We start from the raw sequence: 25,407 nt of genomic DNA on the forward strand, positions 1-25,407 counted from the left end.
AAAAGGCTGCAGAAACTGCTCATTGAAAAATTAATTGAGTAAATGAAATTGATCGGCAGTCTTTAAACTGGAGTCTACGCCCCGACCTACAGCTGAGCGATGGTCTGCGCCCTCAGCGACTAGCTGCGTGCAACCGCGGCTGTCGCACTGACTGAGCCCTCGCCGAATAGGGCCGGCTGTCGCCTTCGCGAGGCGGCGAGAGAAACTGGCCGGACCAGTCCGCCTTGCTTCGTGTGCGCCCCGCGAGTCGTGGACGGCGCCCCCGTTCTCGGAAGAACCGGTGCGCGCTCTCGGTCCGCCCACCGAAAATCGCCGCTGAGCTCATCGCGCGCCAGGCCGGCACCGTTACGGCAGCGACAACTATCACTGCTGGTGGCGGCGCGGGCGACTGAGTAAGGAGCGAAAATGTGAGTGACGCCTCGCGCTGCAGCGGTTCCTATCTCCTGGATGTACTTAATGACAACGCATGAGGGAGGCTCCTGTTTTCAATGCAAGAAATCACTCCGGGAAGTTTATCGTGCTGAGAAGGGTTGTGCGAAGAATATTTACGAATTGGGTGCATAGAGAAAGTGGAAGTTTGTCATGCTTTCTGTAGGTAGTCAGTATGATGCGATCCTCTGAGAATAATGACAACTTTCTTCCCTACGTCAGCTAGGAATTCAAATTGCGCAGTCGCGTTACTCTCGTATAATAAGAAATAATGGGAAATTTTGCAAAAGCATTTTATAAAATAGAACACGAGCCAGCAATTGAACATTAATTTGAAACCTTCTAATACAACAGAGCATATACAAATTTATTGGTTGTTCATTGGCAACACAACTTTTTTTTAGAGGTTTTGGTAGTTATATATATACGTGGATGTTTTACGTCTGCGGAAGACAAGAAACATCGCTCGCATGAAACTTTTCTTGGTGAAAGCCGCCAGCACAATACCATAACTTGTCCGAGAGCAACGGCCTGTGCAAGAATGTTACCCTATTAAATCTATACATATTGTGCTCGATCTGAAATCTTGTGCTAGTACTTGCCATTGGCACCAAGCACTACGTGAAAAACAACGTTGCTTTCTTGGCAAAATAGCTTGAGGTGTTTTGATGTCGCTATCTCAGAACGATCAAATTTACTAATGAACTGAAACAGCGAAATAGAATAACAATGAAAAACGTCGTAGCGAGTGATGAGAAACTCGCAACACTACATTTATTTGAAAGTTGGTCTATTTCATTGAAGCTCAAATTATATGAAGTTGGCCGTGGCCATGTGCCTTGGAAAATCAGCAAGAAGAAATAATTCATGTGTTTCATGGCGTTCAGTCAAAACATAAAAAATAATATACAATTATCTTGGAGAAAAGTACAGATTTATGCATAATAATGCAAGGACTGTTGGGCTCTGTGGTATGATACTGTACGTAAATGCGTTCCTCTCTGTAGAACCACAGCAGTAAACACGATGACATATAGCTGGCAGTGTAACGATCAGTATATACCCGGGGTAACTTTCGCGAATACCTTACATGTTCGTGGAAATGCTGGAGCCAACAGATATAAGAATACCACCGCGAGAAACAGGAGTACTGATTATAAATCTAATGAAAATATAACTCGAGTATCGTGTGTAAAATATCTGAATTTTCGTCAGTTACAGAGCTTCAGAACTAAGCAACTTGCTCCTATTTATGGATATTCCTTTCGATGGTTTGATCAGTACAGAAAATAGACTTTCATTCGGCTAGCATTAACTTAGCCAGTGGCTTCTTTAAAAGCAAGCACCAGCAAGCTGTAAATGTAGCAATTAGGATAGTGGAAACCGTACCAAAAACAGATTAATTTCAATTTTAGGTATCTTACTATGGAATGTCTATTTTTGTGTGCAATAATATCTGATGCTAGAGATTTCAGTTTGGGCACCGATACGTCCTACATTCGAGCAAACCAAATCAAATATTTTAAGTAGACGTATGCTGGGAATCAAGCCAACGCGAAACGAAACACGAGGGAATGCAAATGTGCCACTCTGAGGCAGCCGGAGTCGCATGTCAGCCCGATAGCACTAATGTACCCAACGTTGTCACTCAGGCAGGCCACGTCATGGGAATTTTCTGTCCTTAGACAGCGCATTCGAGCGGAAAACCAGAAGGAAAACAGAGACGGAAACCCAAGAACAACCTTGAACGTTTCAAAGCCCAAAGTAGGTTACTTGGTGACGTGACCTCCCTTCTAAGAGTTTCTTGTTTGAGCAGAATGCGTATTTGTATTAGCGCGAGTAGGACTTAAAAAGGAGAAGACGACTTTTCAAGTAGACATGACAACTTCACACAAATGACTTCCTATTTATATTGAAATTTAATAACCTCGTTGCAATACGGAAGGTTCTCCTATTTACCTTTGTACGATGTAACAGCTGCCTCTTTAAAGCCGTGCCTCAAACTGAAGTCTTTAAAGTCAGCAGGTGCCCAAACAGTATTATACAAATATTTGCTTCGACTTGAACGCGAACGTGTGCCTCCATTCTTACACTAAACGAGACACCTAAATAGAAACAATACTCGCACGTGTATACGTCTATTACAGCGAAAGCTGTATATGGCTAGGCGAAACAAAAAAGCGTTCGCCACATGTTTCCATAAATGTCTCCATTGGCTGCGCCGTCAATTACGTTGTTTTCTACGTCGCACCCAAGCGCGCTCGCCATTGGCAGCGCCGTTAGTGAGGTCATTCTCTGCGTCGTACCCAAGCACGCGCTCTGCCCGCAACGCCGCCTCCTCGGCTCGCCATTGCCGCATGCGTTCGATATCTCGAGTTATCTCGGCGTCGTGGTTAGCTGCATCCGCCCGCCATTGGCGCTTGCGTTCCACTAGAAACACAAACATGTAACCAATAATTGAGAAACGCTTCAATACAACGTCGGGATTAACCCACTGCTAAACACTGGGGCCGCACGTTTCAGCTTCGCCGATTAACCATGTGTACGGAGTGCTTGGGCAGTGATTTTATATTTTACAAAATCGATAACCGATAAATACAGTTGTAAAATTTGGGCGGCGCTTTTAGGAGTTTGCCTTTTTCCCATTCCTAGTGTGTTGCTGCCTTGTTACCGAGACATCTGTGTAAAAAACAACAACATGCAGTGACGCCTGACCGCGGAGACTCCAATATCAGATACCTATATCCAAGAGGCACTATTACACAATGATAAAATACATAAAGGAGACACTCGCCAGCCTACAAACACCTTGTGCATCAGTCTCGGCATCATTTCTTTATTATTACATTTTCCTATTCAAGGAAGGTTGTGTCATAAATGTCGTTTTTCCCACTGACACTTCCTGCACTGCAAAAAAAGGTGCACATGACTGATATCGTTTCTGTTCTCCTTAAGCCTGTGTGTTGTGCCCAACTGCCTTTTTGTCCCAGAAAATCCTTGCGGTGTGTAACTTGGCCAGCGTCGGCCATGTCCTTCTGATTGCTTCCTTGCGCATGAGTTCTAATTGTTGAAGGATATGGGCGTTTTCAGAACATTCTCATTTTTAAGCGCCCGTCCCATGTCCACTTCTTTAGGCGTTGTATTTTAATGTGCCGTCTTGTTAATCACAACGAATCCGTAAGAACTAGTGCTTTACCTATAGTACTTCATATTTCCATAGTGTTTGTGAGAGCTCGAAGATGGGATGCAAAACGTAATGTTACTGCCGTCCAATTAGCGGCCTAAAATTAATGAGGTAGCTTGATCAAGAATGGCAGAAGGCAGAACTACGCAGATTTTATTAAGTGCATACAAAACCCATTCTTAAGTGCTTTGCAGGTTTGTGACATCCTTCGGGAGATAGCGAACGTTAGATTCAAGCAAAAATAGCCAACGATTTCATTATTCTTTAGGATAAAAGTGAGTAAACTAGTAATTTCAAGCTTCCTTTGGCTAAATTTCTGAAACTAACAGAGTTTGTATTTTACACGGAAGTTCAATATATGCATGTGTTAGTGAGTTCCATGCATGGCTTTGAGGTAATATATGGCAAGTAATAACTGTGAACGTGACTCAAGGTGGCGGAAGAACGTCAGCAATGATTTGTTTATTGTGTAGATGAAATTTGCACGTTATATGTATAGTAATGAGTCTAGTTTACCGAATTTTCAGTATCAAGTCCTCTTAAAATAATTTTTTAGTCTGGTCTGAGTTGTCCGAAAGTGCAAACAAACGAGGCGAAAAGAGATGACTACGCGCTATTTCGTCTGCCGTTACTTATTTATGAATAAAAATGCACGATGGTGAACATTTAAAGAAGCGAAAGCCATGGCATTTTTGTTTGACACCGACAGGGTATTACCCAGCAAGAGGACATGAAAAGGTATGACAGCATCCACGAATAAGCCGCCGTGTCTCAGGGGATGTGGTTCGTAGCTGTTGAGCGTGAGGTCACGACTGCGACTCCCAGCTGCACTACTATGCGGGAAATATGTGAAGACACTCGCGCACCTAAATTTATTGGCGCGGTACAGAATGTGGATGTGAAAAATTATTCCGCAGTGCATCACTGGGGCGTAAACCTGGCGATGTCAGCTCCATTAACAAAGTATCATGTAGATCTTACACAGCGAACCTTCGTTTTCCGTGTAAGTTAAACCTACAATGATTTGCAGTAAGCTTTTGAAGGGTATTTATGAAAAATTCATTCAATTCTACATCGAGAAAGTCGAAATTTTCACATCCACTTGCTTTGAAAAAAAAAGAAGACACGCAACTGCGTCACACGTAATCTGCAGTTGACTCAGGTCAACAGCCTATCTCTAGATCTTGGCAATGACCCCATGCAATTGCATATTCCTCAAAGCTTTTTAAAAGCGTAAAGTTACAGAAGAAAGTAGCGACTGCGAAGTCGTCGTGCAGTCACTCCACGAAATACCTTGTCGGTCGCCTACTTCCTATCTGCTTCAAATCAAGAGGGGAGAAAGAGACGTGTTTGACAGAAAGCGCGGTGCTTTTAGAAAAACAAAAAGGGCGAGGAGGCCGTTTTTCAAGCGCGGGCGCACCTCGAGGACCTGCCACGGTTTCATCCGGTTTTCCCCATCGACGTAATATGCGGAGGAAGGCGACAATACTGATAAGTTTTGTCAGGCGCGCCATTTGTTCAGCAAAAACGCCAGCTCTACATCTGTGGGTTGCAAGAAAAGGGGGTGCGGGGAAATCCCTCCGTTTCTTGCCTCCGCCAATGTCGTTCCCGGCGAAGACCGTATCTGGCGGTGTAGTAATCGACTTTTACTTTTCGTGTACAATTTGACCTTGAACGTGGCGTCGACGCGGCCGAGAAACGACGCTGGGGTTACGCGTTCTTGGCAGCTAAGGCGTGACCCGAAGGCAGCGAGTTCCCGCGAAACAATTATTACGAGCGCTTCTTGGGCACCATATACTTTCCGTTGGAGCCTTTTTATAATTCACCGAGTGTTGTACCTGGCTGTCGACATCACGTATGTATGAGTTTATTGTAACGTGCGATTGGGGGGAAGAAGGGGAACAGGACGGTTGCGCATAAATTATTGCTTTATTTGTACTTTTCGCGGAGGCACGAAGCCCCAGTTTTCTTATGAAGTAGACTGTGTACTAGACGCGTCTTTTATTTTATGTCAGACTCGATGCCATTGACGTAAATAGTCCTTTCTATTTAGTTATTTGATTTGCGCCTTAGGCTGCATTAGCACCATTATATGATATTGTCACGTGGTAGTGATGGTCAATAACGCAGTAGCAAAACGGTTTTACCGCCTAACAAATAACATTTGTTCGACGGTGGAACGCGCTCACCCGAGAAAGACAAACAAGTACCCATGTCAATATTCATGCGCTTGGAGCAGTTTAAAAGGAACGAAAAGGCTAAAGCAGTATGAAAGAATCCACGTAACGGACCTTGCGATACATTTACATACTAGATGTTTTTTTTTTTTGCTGCGACAGCGTTAAGGGCCCCGTGTCGCAGAAAATTCGGCGTCGGCGTCCGTGGCGGAGAAAATCATCCCCAACCACCCCGACTGTGCAGGCCCTTCGCGTGGCGCAAGGTTTTGGTGAACAAAAATTGACTTTCTTACAGTGAAATACGTCAGAAAAATGGTAAAGTACGACTTATCCACAACCTACAGGCATGGTGGTGTCGGATTTTAATTTGAATCTACGAGAAATTATAATTCTGGTACGAGGAAACTCAAACACAAACCCATTTTTCAGCGGCGCGCTCGGGTAGTTTACTCGCGAAAATGCTATCCAGATGGCGCTCCCATCCTCGGCAGGTCAAACTGGGATTTCGCCAGCCGAATGCGTTTAGGACACGCGCGCGCTTCGGGGAAATAGCAAACAATTATTAAATTATAAAAAAAGGTGCTAGGGCCTACACATTTTAATATAAGATGACTTATATTGCCCCTGGAAGAACGTCTTCCCAGCAATGCATTTCTATTTAAAGGTGAAGCCGACTTTAAGGGGATCGGTGTAAGCTTGGGCTTTGTAAGCTGGCTTTTCCACTTTCGGCGTTGCAGCAAAGCCTACTGAATGAAAAATGCGATGCGAACGGCGCCCGATAACGCTATCGCGTTCCACTCTTAAACGCGAAGCTTAAGCGTCCTCCAATTTTTTTATCAGGCTCTACAATCAAAACAAACACCTTTGGCAGATAGCAGTACCGTAATTCTTCAATTGGGTGGTTGGGTAATGTTGGGTTGTTGTGGTAATGTGGTTGGGTTGGGTAACAAATTGTAATGTGTAATTTGCGTATTCTCAAAAATTAACTAATTACCTTTTAGTGATTACTTTATAGGATATTGTGCAATTGACGAATTGTAGCCTTGGATTTGCAACGTATTTTTACTTCGAATGAATTCTGAAGATGCCACCGTTTTTGGAACTCAACGGTTAGGATTCATAAATGGTGAAATGTGAGCTAGAGTAAGTGTTCAAATATATAAGTAGTAATTTTTAATAATTTGTTGCGGACTTCATATTCTTGCGCTGCATTTTCTTGCGCAAGTCAAGTTCGCTTCTTGATCCAGCTCAAATAGTACAATTATGCGACCTGCCGCAAGCGATATTAAGAAAGTCTGTAAAGTCTAAGAACACGCCCGATATACAATGTATTTATCATTAGTTAAAGGAAAACTGAGACTTCCACCCAAATGTAGCTATTTGCTACAATGGAAACCCAACCGCGTTCCTCGAAAGAAAGCCTCGCAGTTGAAGAAAAATTCGTAATGGTCCGGGACTCGGACCCGGGACCACCGCCTTTCCGGGGCAGCCGCTCTACCAACTGAGCTAACCAGGCGGCTAGCAGATGGCAGGGCGAAGTCGACTTTGTCGACTGCGAGGCTTTCTTTCGAGGAACCCGGTTGGGTTTCCATTGTAGCAACTTGCTACATTTGGGTGGAAGCCTCAGTTTCCCTTTAATTACTTATCTCCACCTAGCGGATTTCCGCTGAACTATTACATCAAACATTTATTATTAGTGCGTGCATTTTGTGGCGTCAAGCCACTTGACATGCTGTTAGGTCAGTACTGGGCTTCATAGTTATGCAGAAATGTTCTTGCCCAGTATCCTCCTTTAGGCCTCTCCCTGCGATCTCCAATTAACCCTGTCTTGCGCTAGCTGATTCCAACTTGCGCCTGCGAATTTCCTAACTTCATCACTCCACCTAGTTTTCTGCCGTCCTCGACTGCACTTCCCTTCTCTTAGCAGACGATTGATAGTCGTAAGAGTGTAAGTTTGGACATGTTGGTATTTCATGACCTTTACTTTTAGCGCACGAAAAGGGACGAGACACAGAGGTACGACGCCCATTCTGTAACTGTAACGACGCCCATTCTGTAACCCATTCTGTAACTAATTTGGATGTCCGCGTCGTACCTCTGTGTCTTGTCCCTTTTCGTGTGCTAAAAAGTGAAAGTGATAGTCGTACTTCCGGAAGTACATTATTCATATCGAAATTTGAAGCGCAGAATTTTGTTTACTTAAGCCTGTTTATTAAGCTATGTCAATAAACTTACACAGTAACAGTAGGAGAAAATGCAACGGTCCAAATACCCTCTTGATTGATGTCAGCTATTGGGAAATATCAGCCCTGTATGAGAACCTGCCTCAAAATAGCAGCCTAAAAAGACCCCATAGCAGCCTCAAAAGATGGATGAGAAGGTTCTGTTGAAAAGAGAGTGTTTTAGAAAAAGGTCACTTCGCGCTCCGCTTACGAGCTCCAGACATCGCGCGCTACTGCATAATTTGGCTGAGATCTTCACAGCAGCCTACGGTGCGTGTTTTTCCATCAAGCCCACGGGGTGGTTCAGGAACCCTTTAAAGCAACAGTCGCTTTTGTCGATCAACTCAAAGCGATAGTACAGTAGCAGCCTGAACCGATTAAGCGGCTCCGGATTTAATAGGCCACCACTGGCGTGCTCTGACGCGGGGCCGACGCCGCGGGCAGTCAGCAGGAGCCTTCCAGCACCGCAGCTAGATCTGAGCGCCGCGCAAACCAGTTCCGGCGGTCATTTTGAACAGCATGCGCTTAGACATAAACAAAATAAATCATGAAATGTTGCCGGCTGTCACGACTGGCGTTGAACTCACCGCACTGCGGTAATGTCAGCCTGTGCGATCAAAACGGCGGGGGGGGGGGGGGGGGGTGGGCACGCAAGCTGCGCAGTATAATGTGCAGCTTGCGTGCTTGAGTGTGACGACATGAAGATGCGAGACATTTGGTTGCCTCGGCGAGTTCGAGTCCAGGACGGGTTCAAGGATTATTCAGCACTCATGAGTCCGTATAGCAGGCTGTTCCCCGTCACGCTTTTTAAATATCGCCAATTGACATAGATATTTTGCCGGAACGTTTGCGCAAATGGTACATATAGTAAACTGAGGCTTCCGGCTACTAAGGCTAATAAAAAGCAAATTTAATAATGCAGCCTAACTTTAAAGACCCGTTGTTTTAAAGATAATGAGGCCAGAAGCGCTCGTTTCCTTTTTCTCGCCAATTCACAAAGCGCTAACCATGGTAGCACGGCTTTTTAAAAGGCAGAAATCAATAAAATGGCCTAAATAATTCGCACATACACACGTAATATTAGATTTCGTTCGCTCCTTAAATCAGCTGTAAATTTTAGCGATAAAAAAAGTAACAAAGTTTTTTTTGTAACTCTTTTAGCACGTTTCAGAAATATGCTTTATAACCGGACTGTATCATATGTCACCTTATGACACGTCAAAGCATCATTTTTTTGTTCAATGAACCTTTATTGTTTACAGAGAAAGGGGCAATGCAATGGTAGCCAGCATTTTCAATTTTCTACAAGTAACTAACATCATCATCAGCCTATATTTTATGTCCACTGCAGGACGAAGGCCTCTCCCTGCGATCTCCAATTACCCCTGTCTTGCGCTAACTGATTCCAACTTGCGCCTGCAAATTTCCGAACTTCATCACACCCCTAGCTTTCTGCCGTCCTCGACTGCGCTTCCCTTGTCTTGGTATCCATTGTGTAGCTCTAATGGTCCACCATTTGTCCATCCTACGTATTACATGGCCTGCCGAGCTCCATTTTCCCCCTTATGTCAATTAGAATATCGGCTATCCCGGTTTGTTCTCTGATCCACACCGCCCTCTTCCTGTCTCTTAACGTTAGGCCTAACATTTTTCGTTCCATCGCTTTCTGTGTGGTCCTTGTTCTCGAGCTTCTTTGTTAACCTCCAAGTTTCTGCCCCATATGTTAGCACCGGTACAATGCAGTGATTGTACGCTTTTCTTTTCAACGACAGTGGTAAGCTCCCAGTCAGGATTTGGCAATGCCTGCCGTATGCAATTCAACCCAATTTTATTTTTCTGTAAATTTCTTTCTCGTGATCAGGGTCCCTGTGAGTAACTGACCCAGATAAACGTATTCCTTTACAGACTCTAAAGGCTGACTGGTAATCCTGAATTCTTGTTCCCTTGCCAGGCTATTCAACATTAGGTTTGTTTCGTTCATAATAATCTTGAACACCACTCTTACACTTTTTCGGTTAATGTCCACAATCATTTGTTGTAATTCATCCCCATTGTTGCTGAATGGGACAATGTCATCTGCAAACCAAAGATTGCTTAGATATTCGGCGTTGATCCTCTCGAAGCCTTCCCAGTCCAAGAGCTTGAATACCTCTATGCTTGGAGTGAATAGCATTGCAGAGATTGTGTCTCCTTATCTGACCACTTTCTTTGTAGTAACTTTGTACTTCTACTACTACAAGCAACTGATAGGTAACTTTCTACTTTTTACCTTGTATAAGTAAAGTACATAGTGAGAGCCAAAGAACCCTTAATCGCAATTGAGTCTAGTGGCAATGAGAATTTGGGCACACTCGCATGGACTGCTGGTTTTGTTGCTGGTCAACAGGGAAAAAAATGCAGCAGAAGACATTGGACAGAAAAAAATTCGCGAATATGTGCAAATGAATATTTCACTCACAACACTTTTGATAAAATGCAAAAATTAACGGCGCCTTTTAACGTTGACTGGGTATCTCAATATAAAAATGGTCGTCCTGTGAAAAACTTGTTTGTTGAAAACGAAATATATTCAAGGAGCATAAATTTATCGCAGTAGCGTCGCTCGTTTTGAACCGCGAAGTCAACGCATAAGGCGTTGTTTTTCCAAAAGGAGATTCCGACTATTTACTCGTTTTGCCGCATATATTTTGCCTTCTTATAGTAGATCACAGTAGTTTTGAACGCCTGCAATGGTGTCGACAAATTCATAACAAAAATCACGTATGTTGATTATGGGAAAGTGTTTCACACGCACTAGGCTCGCAAAAGGTGGAGCGTGAAAGAAATGCCAAGCGAGCGCTCTTGGCGTCGGCCGCCTTATGTAATGCGGCGGACTCGACGGAAGATAAGCATCATGGTCGTTTGTAACGCGTTGTAGGCTGTTCGCGTGCATGGCTAGAAATCTCAGTGGCGTTGCGGTGAAAGGGGGATGACCCAGAAAGTTACATCGGCGGGTGGGGTTCATTGAACGGCGGCCGTCACTTGGGAACCGAGGGCATGTCCGTACAGTCTGCCGCTTCACAGAGCGCCCCAGTAACCATCAGAGAGAGCGACCTCGCCAGTTTTATTCGTTCCCTTCTCCTCATAGAATAAGATCTAAATACAGAGCGATCGAGTCAGGACACGGTGAAGCTGTTTTAGGTCAGGTTAGGACGTTTAGTGGGTCAACGAAACGGGTGGTATCGGAACTACGTCCAGAATTGCGGCCACGCGTGCCAACAGCCCTCCGTCACGAGTAGCGGCCCATAGCGGCTTCCAAAAAAAAAAAGAAAGAAGGAAGGAAAGTAAACTGACAGGGTTTTTATTCCGCACGCGTCAGGTTGTATGAATTGCTCATTGGAGAACCAAAGCCTACATACTACCGTGTGGTTTCATGAACTCTGGGGCGTCCTCTGGCAAAGCGCAAATAGACGATCATGACTGAATATATCAATCTGAAAACCGGCATAACCTGTGAGGCTTATTCTTGTCCCGCAGCAATAATCCATCTTGCACGACTTTTTTGTTTTACTTTAACGCTGCGCGCCCAGCACCTACAAGTAATCAACGCATTAGTGTTATCAGCTTGACATATATATACTCTTGACAGGCGTGTAACGAGTGCAGAGTTATCACTTAGGAACCTCAAGCAAGACAGATTAATATTATAGTGGGACAAAGATGAGCCCCGTGGGGTGTAAAAAGTTTTTAAATGGAGTCAAACAGTGCTCGTTGCAATTTTTATTATTATAATATAACTGGAAAGTATAGTGATGTAAAAATGTCACGAAATACTGCAAAATATAAATTTGCTCTATCCATCACCCGTCCAATGACAGCTTTATGTAGAACTATCCATAGCCGTGTAAACCGAGCTGTCATTTACCAATTCAAAGTTAATGGCTGTTCAAACTAGACAGGTATTCTGCTTGTCTGATATGCGCCGAGCTTGCAGCAGCCGGATTGTTGGCATTTTTTCAAAATGACCTCGGTGGAAACTTCGCTTTAGCGACCACCCAAGGTTGTCCTGCATTTGGCATAGCTTATAGTTTTAAAGAGGGGTGCTTTAGAAATGAAAGCTACGACAGTTATTATAAATGGAAAATGAGACATCCGCCCAATCGTAGCAATTGCCACCAAGGAAACCCGCACAGGTTCCTCGAAAGAAAAGCCTCGCAGTTGAAGAAAAATTCGTCTTGGGCCGGGAGTCGAACCCGGGACCACCGCCTTTCCGGGGCAGCCGCTCTACCATCTGGGCTTACCAGGCGGCTAGCAGATGGCAGGGCGAAGTCGAATTAATCGAGAACTCGAAGCAAAGGCAACTGTTTGATATAATAGTTCAGCGGAAACCCGCTCGGTGGAGCGAAGCAATTAAGATTCCGATTAGATTCCGAGAAGTAATTCGTGAAATTACTTCTCTCCACCTAGCAGGTTTCCGCTGAACTATTATGTCAAGCACTTTGGTAGAGTGTTGGACTCTACCCTTTGTCCAACAAAGGGTAGAGCGGCTGCCCCGGAAAGGCGGTGGTCCGGGGTTCGAGTCCCGGACCGGGACGAATTTTTTTTTCAACTGCAAGGATTTTCTTTCGAGCAAACCGTTTGGGTTTCCTTGCGATGATTAGGTGGATGTCTCATTTTCAATTTCATTACTACTCTCCATCTAGCGGGTTTCCACTGAACTATTTTGTCAGACAATTATTATAGAACCGCAATGTCTTCGCTCGTTGGTTCACGTTGAGATTGTCCTGCGTAAGACTATGCACACAACCAGTATTTCAATGTAGTCGTTGCGGAGCCGCACCTACGAGTACCTGCTTTCTACATTCATCAGTATAGGAGGACGAACCATATGGATACATAATACGTGCTCAGTGGTAGGTATAAAATTTCTTGTGGCATACATAGCAATACCACACTCTGGGTACAAAGCGTTGAAAGTTGTTCGCATCCTAGTATAAATAATTTCAGAACTACCAAAACTGTCCATGAGGAAATATAAACAAAGGGTTTTGTGAATGGACAACGATTAATGCACTTGGGCTATTGTGCAATAGCCTTGAGAAAACTTCGGAAAATATGCTTAGCACAACCCTACAAAATCTTTAACACACAAAACGAAAGCCTTTAGAATCAACGTTTTCTGAGAACAGTTGAACGACCGGGATTGGTAATGAAGCTCATACATTCATTCATTTTATTTGTTCTTCACAACATGACGTACACATTGTGAAAGGGGCCAAAAATAAAAGCCGTTCAATTATGGCTTGAAATAAATCTTGGTCCCGTTGGCATTGACGGCAACGAAGCAACACAGGCAAAAAGGGTAAAAAGAAAACATTATTAACATGACATTTTTACGAATGACACGATGCGAATTTAGCAATAGAACTGAAGTAACATATTTAATAGAGACACTTATCTGATGAAGCAGTGCATATACTCGTATGTGCTGTGTATTAGGAACGTGCGCATAAGCTTTACTAAAACAACGCTTTCAGTCTAAGGAAGTTTAGGTCTAGAAGATCGATTTCTGTTTTGATTTGTACGTTTAGCAGTCGAAGCAGCTTATTCCTTAGCATATGAAATCCGTAATTATTGCGACATTTTCAAACTTTCCAGCGCTCAGTTTTCCTCTTGTTATAGGTCGCGTTACCTAATAATACTAGGTTAGATATGTCTAAAAACAGCGTACGTTTTTTCCCTAATGCTGAGTTTATATTCGCGTGGAAGTTTATATTGGTACACATTAGTTACTAGAATGACCTTTAGGTTTTTGAAGATTTATTTTGAAGATTATTTTGAAGTGGAATGAAGCCATTGGCACATCACTAATGATTCATAAAATCTTTTTTTCGGTTCTTAAAAGACTAGTAAAGTTTTTGTCGGCCGTTGTACCACAAACTAAATCAGAATAAGTTATGTAGGATGAAAATAAAGCATAGTAAATAGTTTTTCAGACATCGGAAATACATAGCGATTTTGTTGAAGTATGCCTGTTACGCACGATATTTCTTCACGATATGATTTACGTGGTCATCCCACTGCAACGTCTTAGAGATGTGTACACCTTAATACCTTCGACTTTGTTGATCTCAACAAAAGTTCGTGACCGGTAGTTGGCTGCTCACCCTTAGGATGAAAAATTACTCCTTTTTTGTCGTATTCATACGAAGATGATTACTATTTGTTCAAGGTTCTAACATTTTTATAGCTATGTTTGCTTGAACAAATGCTTCAGCCCTATAGGAGGATGACACTATAGGCGTCGTCCGCATATTAAGATGAACTTAAGATCGGATGATCACAGAGAATATGTCATGACGATGTCTCTTCTGGCTCCCACCTATGCAAGTGCCAGGAATGTCCTGTGGTCTCAGAATTGCCTCAGAAAAATATAGTGCAGAGGAGAAAGGGCGCTGCCGTTTTCTTTTCTTAATACATTCGCGCGCTGTGCCAAACACCACCATCAACTACTACCGACTTGCCCAAGCTTCCACCCTTGTCCTGTGGTTCGGCATGAGTCTTATAAAAAAAAAACAAAAAAAAAACATTTGGGTTTGCCAAAATCACATGCATCTATACCGGGCGTTTCAGGTAACCTGTTTCACGTCTTGATAAGTCGACGTCTGTGCTACGAGAGTAAAAGAAACTTCGTTCCTCGCAGCCCTTCTTGGGCAACTGAAAGTATTTTTAATGAACTTAGCTCTTTTTAGCAGTAATTAATTAATAACGAACTTTCAAAGTATTTCTTCAAACACAAAATCCTAAATAAAGAATTTTTAGGGCACCTCTTATTGAGAAATGTTAAAATAATTTCTTTCCACAACTATTACTGCTCTAGTGTAATTTTTTTTCGTGCAGTAAAGGAAACGCGCAAGATTCGAAGTACAATGGGAATACGACGCTTGCGGGCAGCAAAATTTGTACTGTCTAACATGCTACCTATGAATGATTGATGCTGTAGGCAAATCGATCGCATAAATAGACATAAAAAAGTGACTTAGATGGATAAAAAACCACCAGTTCTTCCCCTGTCGAGAAAATGGGGGTAAGGGAAGTTTGTCGATCTCCCGTAGTTACGAGGCGTTCACCACCGTTGTCGGGTTCTTAACGGGCAAGACGACATTGTCGCAGGCGTTGCGCTTCATTAGCCCTTAACTCAGGGTCGGTGGCTATTCGCTGACGTTTGACCTCAGCATCGCCCTCCCCACGGCTCTTCGCTGACAATTCGCCTAGGCTTCGGAAGCACTCAAGCTAGAATCGGCACGTCGACGACGAGCCCTTTCCCGAGCGAGTTCTCGGCGCCGTTGCTCAAACGCAGCCGGCTCCTCGACGGAACGCACCACGCGCGGCCTTCCCATCTGGTCGCCGAAACTGACCTGAAGCGAGGGAAGCCCGGCGGAGCACACCGTCCCCCTTTCTTTCTTTTTCCCTCCTCACGACTCAACAAATCACCCTGATTGGTTGCATGCGTCACGTGATCAGGCGCCGGAATGCTTTCCCGGCACCTGTTCTACGCTGGGAGAAGCGGCGTTCTTTTTCTTTTTTTGTGTGTGTGCCGCCACCGACACTTCTGAGACAATACAAGCTGCACTTGAAAAATTGGTCTTGATTTCCACTTTAGCCGATAAATTGTCAAGTTGTAACGAAACTGAAGAAGCAGACAATGGCCACATGTACGAGTCACGAAAACTTACGCTTTATGTGCAACCAGGATTCATACGTCGCTGGCCATTAGCAGCGCCGTAACGCATAACCTAGTGACTAGAGGAAGCAGTTTTCAGTAGGATAGGGGGGGGGGGGGTAGCAGCGATTTCACGCGTGCAAGTTCACCGCACATCTTGAGGCACATGTGCCCATCTGCTGACCTGACTGGACATCGGTGGGCTAGAACGTGATAGCGCATGCACGCCTCGTGGCTATTGACAGATTTTGGCAGGACACATTGGGCGAAAGCAAAGATTGATACAAGCACGCGTCTGTTGTAGCTTAATATGCCGCGCTACTTTGATGGCCTGTCCAAGGGGAATTCACTGGTCGCGAAGGCTAGGTTGAAATGTGGTTCCGTGTGATAGAAGCGCGAGTACATATCGTGGGGTAAAACACTAGTTGATGAAAATTATGCATCAATACGTTATCAATGGAAACTTTGAAAAAGTACAATGTCATTAGAGTAGGAAATGTGATGTCACAGGATGTTTGTTTTCATCGATTAATAATTATGAGTACGAAACTGTGCTGGCTTTCTGAACTTTGCTCGTAGCGATGCATGTTGATATACACTGAGATTCTATTACCGTATTTAACAGTGTAATGTCGTCAGCACTTTGATGCGTAGCCATAAAAGGCGATGACAATATAAATAGAGTACAAACCTTATAACATAAGATCAGTAACTATCTTTACCTAACTTTTCACTAAAAGATGTCTTTTAGCTACGTCTTCAGTGCCAGATGTCTACAGGGGGCATGCGTGCTTGGTTAATGAAGATTAAAGTGAGGTGTATAGGCATTATTTGAATGGAGTGTTGATTTTGTCATCACGCCGAAGTAATATATGTGGGTTGGTACTAAGAACACATGGATATGGTACTTAGTTTGAAACCTGTGTCACCCCATTGCTCTGAATTCATGCAAAACTCTCAAGGCTCACGGGTGTAATGCCTGCCGGTATATAATGATGTCTATAAATAGAAATGGGTGTACTCGTAAATCAGTTGTGACGTGATTTGTACTGTTTCTTATTTGCATGCGATGTGATGTGAGCTGGCGCAGTAGACGACTTGGCCCAACCAGCCTCGAACGGCAAACGTTGAGTTTCTTTCACCTGCCGCGGTGGCTCAGTCAGCTAAGGCGCTATGCCACTGAACACGAGATCATGGGATCGAATTCCGGCCGCGGCGGCCGCATTTCGATAGAGGCGAAATGCAAAAACGAATGTGTGCTTGCGTTGTAATGCACCTTAAAGAGCCCCAGGTGGTCAAAATAAATCCGGAGCCTTTCACTACGGCAGTGGACATATACATTTCGTGTGCTGTTGAAGTTCTCATTGGCCAATCAGAACTTTAGCAGCAGACGAAATCGACGTGTCCACTAGGTGGACTGTTATAGAATACCTTCTCTGTGCGCAAGCTTTTAAATGTTTGTGACTCGCTAACGCACGTCAAATATATGCAAGATAGGGCGGCCGAAAGTGAACAGAAAACATGAAACGGCAGACGAAAATAGTAATTTGAAAACATCTTATTTCACAGTGACAAGTATAGCTTGATCTAACGCTCGTCTATCAATTAAAAAGCTGTTTCTTTCAGTGCCACAGAAGGTGCGCTAACGTGGTTTCCAGAGTCATATTTAGCATAAAATGAGCTTCCAAGATTGCATGGGCTCTGTTAGAGAGAGAGAGAGAGAGAGAGAATAAACTTTATGCAAAAGAGCCCATGAGCGCATGTAGCTCCTCCACTCTGCAGTGGGTGGTCCCCTCAGTCCGGAAGTCCAGCGGCCTTAGCTGGCCTTCTTGTTCGGTTGACCGGGTTGAGCTGGTCCGTTGAGTTGGGGCTGGACAGCGATGCCTTCCATTGCCGTGTGGAGCTGCAGCGAGATAGAGTCTTGCTTTTGTGAAGATAGGCCTGCAGCCTCATTGTGCGCAGTGTGCCGCCTAAAGTCCTGGTGACTGGAGTATTTATCTCGCACACCTGGGCTCTCTTAACCTGTCCTAAACTGTGTGGCCTATGGATGATTTTCAGCAAGTTAAAGAAATCTTGCAGACAACGTTGTAGACACATTTCAAAAATCTATTTGCATGCATTTGTGTTTTGGCAGATTTTTCTGTGGCCTCAGTTAATTTTATGCATAAACATTTCATCACCCCAAAGGAGCTGAAAAAAAAAAACACACACCTTGCGCCGTGCCTTTCGGCAATCATTTGAGGCCATGTGAAATGTTTTGTATATAAGGCATCATGGTTACCTTCCTCTTATCGCACCATCCTTTGTATCTGCTTTCTATTTGTTACCTAAGCCGCTCAAAACTTTTTCGGCGATGGACGTATAAGTGTTGTACCACTGCCCTTCAACTTCGCGACCTGCCACTGCACGTGTGTCAGTTTCTCTTTTTCGTCGTTTATGTAACAGTGGAGTACAACCAACACAATGATGTCGCATGGCAAGCTTCATGACAAAAAACAATGGTGATGATCGCGATTAAATATATTGATTGGTGATAACGAAGGGCTGCTATCCACCACACAATGGTGCATTTTAAACTGTTTCTTCATGGAAAGAAAAGCCACTTTCTCCACATACATGACACTCCTGCTACGATATTTGAACAAAAATTGGTTTTGCACGTGCGTAACTTTCCAATCAGGGATCAAATTCCTGCCACGGCGGATGCATTTCGATGAAGGCGAAATGCAAAAACGCCCGGGTGCGTGCGTTGTAGTGAACGTTATAGAATTAATGATTGTATTGATGTTTAATTAGCCGAGAGAAATTATGTTAGTAGCCCAGGATGACTGATAATCGGACGCCATAGGTATCATAATCATGTATTACCAATGTATATTCAATAATTTGTTCAAAATTAGTGGGGACACCATGGTTCGGCTGCGTAGGTATATGGCTTTAGTCGTGGGACAAAGCCTTAATACCGCAATTAAAGAAATTTAATAACCAATAAAGAGCATATGCATATTACCACGAACACAACAAAGCGAACCGAGTATAACGAGCTTGGTGAATCGAGATTACTGGACAAATGAGGCCCGTTCCAGCGCGATGTCTTTTGGGGTAATGCAGGAAAACGTGGATGCTTCTCAGCGCCTGCCTTCTGCTGACGGGTATAAGCTCAGCAGAGGGCGCCCCGCAGCAAAATGGAACCCCCACCGCTGCGGCCAATTCGGGGGCCGCCGAGGAGGTCTATGGCTGTATGTGCGTGCCCAAGGACGAATGCAAGGATGACACTGTCGATGCCAAGGAGAGGCCGCCTGAGGTGAGCACCTTTTCGGCATATTGCAATGCAAAAAAATGTCAGTTTCTCCCGAAGGGCGTAGCACCATTCTATAATATCAAATAATTAGACAGCTGTATATACTTCCGTACACATTCGCTTACTAACAAAACTCAGAAGGATTGCGTCGTGCCAGAAACGGCAATCTTGAACACATCTCATTCGATGACACTGGCTGTCAGAATGCTGGCATGACGAAGAGCGGCAGCAGTGGATTCCCCTTCGCGCTGTCTCTCGCTTCAACATGAAGTAGGCGTGCGAGAAACCATCAGCTATTTTGGGTTGGCTAGCCTTCGAACTCACCGCAGGTTACCTCCAAGATAGCAAGCGCGCGGCGTCTTTCAGCCATGTCACGTGCAACGATGGGCGGAGCAGAAGTGCTGACTCTGCCACCCTTCACGCCCCCCTCCTATCGTGCGCTCATCTCCCCGTTCCCGACATTGCGAGCGCGAAAAGTCGGCGCGCACCCTCCCCGCTTTCCTGCCTTGCGCGCGCGATAAGATTACGCCGCAGAAAGATACCATCCTACTCGGCTCGAGATCGCATGCTTTCCCTCTCAGCTACAGTATACGGCGCATGGCCACGACCTCATCGCACTTGGACTTTAGGCGTATACGGAGCCTCACGGCGACGCTTACGGTGACATAAGGGGCGAAAATTCGCCTGGATTGCCCATATAATTGCTATCCCAATGAAACATTTTATTTAAAAAAAATATGGCAATGTCATTACCATGCCGTTTCTGTTTCTAGCTTTATCTGCACCTTTCCTAACACTTTCTTTTAATAATATTTTCCGTGATTTCCCAGAAAAAATGCTCTTTAGAGTAATGACTTTTGCACCCGTTATAACTGCAGCTTCCACGGAACATGAAAGAGTAAAATACTGGGATACGATTGCAACATGATACATATACGGATGAGCTACGTAAAATGATAGCTACATGAGCACGCTAGGTATAAGATATGAGATTTGGCTAGACACCCTGTGACAGGAGACCCAGTAATACTAGCTAATATTGATCAATCAATCAATCAATCAATCAATCATTTATTTATCGTGCCCAGGAACAACCGTGAGGTATAGGTGCTGGCGCACGTATACATAGAAAAAGAAATACAGCAGGGGAATATCAGTAAAAGAAAAAAAATGAATAAAAAATAACAAATAACAATCTTGAAAAGAAACGGTGTACATACATGTAACCGTAGGCGCAAAATGCATAAGAAAAAGGAGCAGAAGGGAAGTTGAACAATATGTGAGACTAAGACACAACAACGGAAAGCTCAGAGCAGAACAAAGACAGATAGTTGTGAAAAATATCAAGGTCATGAAAGTGGGCGTCATAAAGACTCTCTATTCTGTGGACGGTTGAGTGTTGGTGGTGACAGGCAACAACGTGGAAAGGTCTGTGTTCTCTGGTAATCTTGCCCGGAATACGAAACTTGATACAACTGAGGAGTTCGTGGCATATGAGGATATCGTGAAGGAGTTTGAAAAGGAAAAGCAGGTGAGCGCGATTACGTCGGCAGCGAAGTAAGGGCAATGGAACTAATCCAACAGTGCTAGAGCACGGCCCAGAGTCCGTGTTAGCAAAGCGGTGATGATATATGCTAAGAAACCTTTTCTGGACCCGATCTATAATGTCACTGTTGGATATAGAAATGCCGTTCCAGACGACCGATGCGTATTCGAGTTCAGGAAGACAGATTGTTGTGTACAACTTACGGAACGGTGTAGGAGAATCGAATTCTCTCGACAGTCTGCAAACAGAGCCAAGAGTGCGCATGCCCCACATTGCAATGCGTTCAGTGTGAACTCCTCAAAAATGTAAGGTTGCATCAAAAAGTACACCGAGATCATTGATCTCACGGACCTTACACAATAATACAGAATCTACTGAATAAGAAAAAGAAATGCTTGCTGTTTTGCAGGTGAAAGTCATGACTTTAGTCTTAGCAGCATTAAAGGTGAGGTTATTCTCTGTGCACCATTTAGAAAAAGAAAGCAGGTCAGACTGCAGGATGCGACAGTCGTCAACGGTAAAAATTGCCTTAAAATTTTTTTATGTTATTAGCATACAGAAGGAATGAAGAATGTAGAATGGCGGAAAGAAAGTCATTAATAAAAAATTTTAAAAAGGAGTGGTCCTAACACTGATCCTTGAGGAACGCCGCTGATTACTGTGTACGAACGAAGAAGACGTTTGGCCGTTGACGTTAACACAACATGATCTATCAATAAGATAACTCCGCAAGAGATTTATAAATAATAATAATAATAATAATAATAATAATAATAATAATAATAATAATAATAATAATAATAATAATAATAATTCGTTTGTTTTTTGTTTATTTTGTTCACTCGTTGGTTCTTTGCTCGCTCAATCCTTTGGGCTACATGTTCGCATTGACGATTATAGTCGATCGTTTCTGCACAATTTCTATGTTGATCTCGCCTGATCACGCAGATAAAAACAGCGCTGGTGACGTTAATAACAATTTTTATGGTAACGTGAAACAGCGCGGTAAATAGGCACGTAGAAATAAATCCGAGCAGGTTAAAGTAATTTTTGCAAGCGCATACCAATAAGAGCGACCGCTGCACACGTGCACTCACAGCCCGCCGGCTCGTTCCTGGAGCACGTTTCTTTTCGGTTATAGCTGGTCACCGTTCCCGAAACTGCGCGTCCTCGGCCCACCTGTCCATGGCTCTTCCTTGATTTTATTTCTTTCCTGAAGGGTTATACTTCCTAATTCTTTTATTCATTCCCTAAAAATTATGAGATCATCTCGTAATCAGTACGATTTTCGCAGAATTCATCAAAACCACTACGCAGTATTGATATATCAGGCCAGCTCAACATGTGTCTTCGCGACTTGATCACCAGCTTAAAATAGAACCTATCTTCGCCCGCACTAATCTGTCTTTCCACTCACCTCTCCTCCTCGCTATCCGTCAATGGAATCTGCTTCCTGTTGACATTGGATGCATAGTTAATCATGACTCATTTGTAAATAGTTTAAAGTTGTTCCTAGAAATTACTGCTAACTAATGGTTAGCAGTAATCCTTACCCGCTTCCCTCTCAAAAAGGGGGAAGGAAAAGGAAAAAAAGGAAAGAAAAATGTAAAGATGAAAAAAATTAATTTCATCCTCTTCCTCCTTGCTGTTACGTTCCAATTGCTGTAATTCCTTTTATGTTCCGTGATGTATACAAAACTTATTGTCTAATTTAGGGCTGTTCTATCAGATACATGTAATACCGCCGATTATGGTAAGTGTTTTAGGAACGTTGAGCCTTGTGATTACTATACTACTTTTTTTGTCTCGCTGATTGTATATACTCTCTAAGAAGGCATTGTTTTTGCGCTAATTCGTGTTTACTCATTCTTGTTCTGAATCATATTTTCTTGTTTAGTTATGTATTTTGTGTATTTTGTGCCCCATTCACTGTAACCCCCCCCCCCCCCCCCCCCATCCCTATGTGATGCCGTTTGGGCTTTTAGGGTACCTGACTAAATAAATAGCTAGGAATATCTGGATTCAGTGTGTCATGTTCATTCGCATAAAAAATACGAATAAAAGTTACAACATAACCTCAGGACATTCTTAGGTTTTACTCATTCCATCGCCCCTGCTCAGATGAGCAATCGTAATCATTAACCTCCTTGAAAAAATGAATTGCTGAAATGATTTTACTGCTCTTGATACCTTGCATATTATCTGCTAAAACTTTAGGTGGAATGCTGCGTGACAGAAAAGAGGTAAAATTCCAAGAAAATACAAACGAGCCGGCAATATCACCGAAATTAAAGGTTGTTGTCCTCGATACAACAATGAAAGCGCCGTTGCAGTCACTTGCTTTCAATTTATGGCCATGGAAATTGATATAGGCAATCTTTAATTGCGGTAACTGGTCATTCTTTTCTTGGGACCATGGTGAAATCGGTGAGAGTAAACAACCTTTGCGCTGTTGTTAAAATATTTCCTAAATAAAGGACTATATAGTATTGGCTTTCTTTGTTTACTTGTTTTTAATGGTGTTTCCTTTATTTCTTTTGAGTGTGACCAGTTATTATCTTCGAATGAAGATAAGAGTCATTTAATTTTGATATGCTTATTGCAGTCAAGCTATTCCTTTTTTGTTTTTGTGAGTTATCCTCTCACGATTGGGATATTGCTTTGAAATATGACATCTATGCTTCTCGCTTTTATATCTTGTAGGATGACCTTGCTGTTCGCATTGTATTATTTCCTTAAATTGGCAGCAACGTTTCTTTAGCTATGTGCCTGCATTACATTAATATGCTTTGACATCCTTTTTTTTCTATAGTTCTTGGTTAAAACGTGCCTGAAATTGTTACTCTAATGAAAGCATTATTGTGTATATTTTACTTTAAAAGTAATGCTACGCATGCCATGCAAGAGTTTCCTGACGTCCACCAAGGTATTTTGCTACAGCTGTTGGCCTAGGCTGCTGCCTCTGGATTTCACTATTCCTGGTGGAAAAAGAAACTATGAATTTCAGTTTGAATTTTAACAAGCTGTCTTCTGCACTCTACTTAGTAGCAGCAGTAGCAACGATATCACTGTTTGCGGCGTACAGGTGGGTGCGAAGAACGAGTGTGGCCCGGAGCAAGTTTGCTGCTTCCACTTGATCGTGCGCACAGAGAAGACGGTGGAGACCCACTCGTACCTGTTCCCGCTGCCGGAAGTCCAGAACGCCCTCGCCCAAAAAGGGGAATTCCCGTGGCAGGTGTGTTTTACATGCATGCGATGCGTGGGCAAAGAGTACAGACGAGAATGTATTATTTATTTAAACCAAGCCAATTTCCAGTAACTTTTGCATCGTTGGCCCTGCTTCTTGCATAACATTCTTTTTTTCTACGTAATATTCTGGAAAGCGTTCTCTATAGAACTAAAGATAGCATGCTGTGACAGATTTCATAGCTGGAGCTATGTCAAAAAATATACAACTAATTTCAGTGTGATAGAAGCTCACAAACTGTCCTCTTATTCAATGAAACCGCAGAAAAATAAAAGACCATTTCAAAGCAACCTCGCTACGTGATGTAAGTTGGTGTCTGTGCGCAGTCAGAAGTGATTAAATTGAAGTGCACTGCTATTTCGATACTATATACCCCCCTGCTTGAAATATCCAGCAGCTTCAATTGCTCTACGTTGATACCTTATTTTACTGCATGAGTGCCCTATCTTTTCTTCAATCAGCATTGGTTCCTGTTCCGAGAATTGACATTTCGTTCACAACAGCAAAGTAACATTAAGGACTCTGCTCAGCTCTTACTATTTATCCCTAGAGAGGTGTTATTTCAGCAAACCATTGGTAATTTTCAAGCTTACCTACACCTGAAATGTAATAAATCTAGTTTGCCGGAATCCCGTCTGGTCTGGAAGACGCATGATGAACAAAAAGGGAATGCTGGCCAAGAAGAAACTATTTAGTGAAAAATTAAGTCTTTCTTGCTCCCATGTAGGAGCCGGAACGTTTTTTAGTTTATCACTTGTTTATTTCTTGGTCGGCGTTCACTTTTGTTCATAATCTGAAATGGGCATGCGCATCTCTCCTTAGTATGCACGAATAATGTGTTATTTATTGTGCGAATATATAATAAATACTACAAATAGCAGCAGTGCACCTGCTAAACTCTTGAGCAGTTTATTTACCAATGCCCAGGTAAACGCTTCTGGAAAACGACATGAAAATACCTTTTGATCACGCATGCATCCTGCGGTTGCTAGAGAAGACGTGGGAAGTGATGTACCTTGGCAAGACGTGTATCACAGCAAGTAGCGATAAAGACTAGACTAGTATATATTCCATTGAAATCTTCAAATTTCAGCACACTACATTTTTTCCTAATAAGAAAAAACGCATGAACAGTGAAGTCATGAACAAGGTATTTGCAATCGTAGGCTTGCAGCATACTTACCGTGCATAGTTACCGCACCCAAGCCCTGAATGTGCGTATATAGCTGAAGTACTTGCGCAACAGTTAGCACGAATAAGCAGTATGCAGTGTTTTGTACCTATGCCTGTTCACTTTACAGAAGGCAGCGTGGACATATGAACCCCAAATCCATTTCATCTTGTGAGTTGGAGAGCAGTCATGAAAACATGGGAAATACAAAAAGAGAAAAAAAAAGAAATAGGAAGCTTACAGGGGACGAGCACTGCCTTCCTATTTCGTTATTTTCCATTTCTCTCAGTTTATAGGCTTCCTTTCAGTTCTGATGACCTTTTCGTGACAAGTGCACAAATCACAACATGAAGTCATACCAACTAGCGCTGTTTTTGATCCCAAAAAATCCACTTCGCTGCTCTATAGTAGTATTGTATTACGCTTTT

General features: G+C 43.2%; 1 protein-coding gene across 1 annotated transcript in view; it reads left to right on the forward strand.

The window, feature by feature from the left end:
- Positions 1-266: 266 nt before the first annotated feature.
- The window catches only part of LOC119454610 (phenoloxidase-activating factor 2-like), a 68,293-nt gene continuing 43,152 nt past the window's right edge, over positions 267-25,407 (forward strand). Inside the window, exons 1-3 of the mRNA XM_049668130.1 lie at positions 267-407; positions 18,826-19,018; positions 23,647-23,796. Coding sequence (XP_049524087.1) covers positions 406-407; positions 18,826-19,018; positions 23,647-23,796 — 345 coding nt within the window. The 5' untranslated portion in view covers positions 267-405. The remainder of the gene's footprint in view (positions 408-18,825; positions 19,019-23,646; positions 23,797-25,407) is intronic.

The sequence above is a fragment of the Dermacentor silvarum genome, chromosome 5, assembly GCF_013339745.2.
Source record: "Dermacentor silvarum isolate Dsil-2018 chromosome 5, BIME_Dsil_1.4, whole genome shotgun sequence".
Taxonomy (NCBI): Eukaryota; Metazoa; Arthropoda; class Arachnida; order Ixodida; family Ixodidae; genus Dermacentor; species Dermacentor silvarum.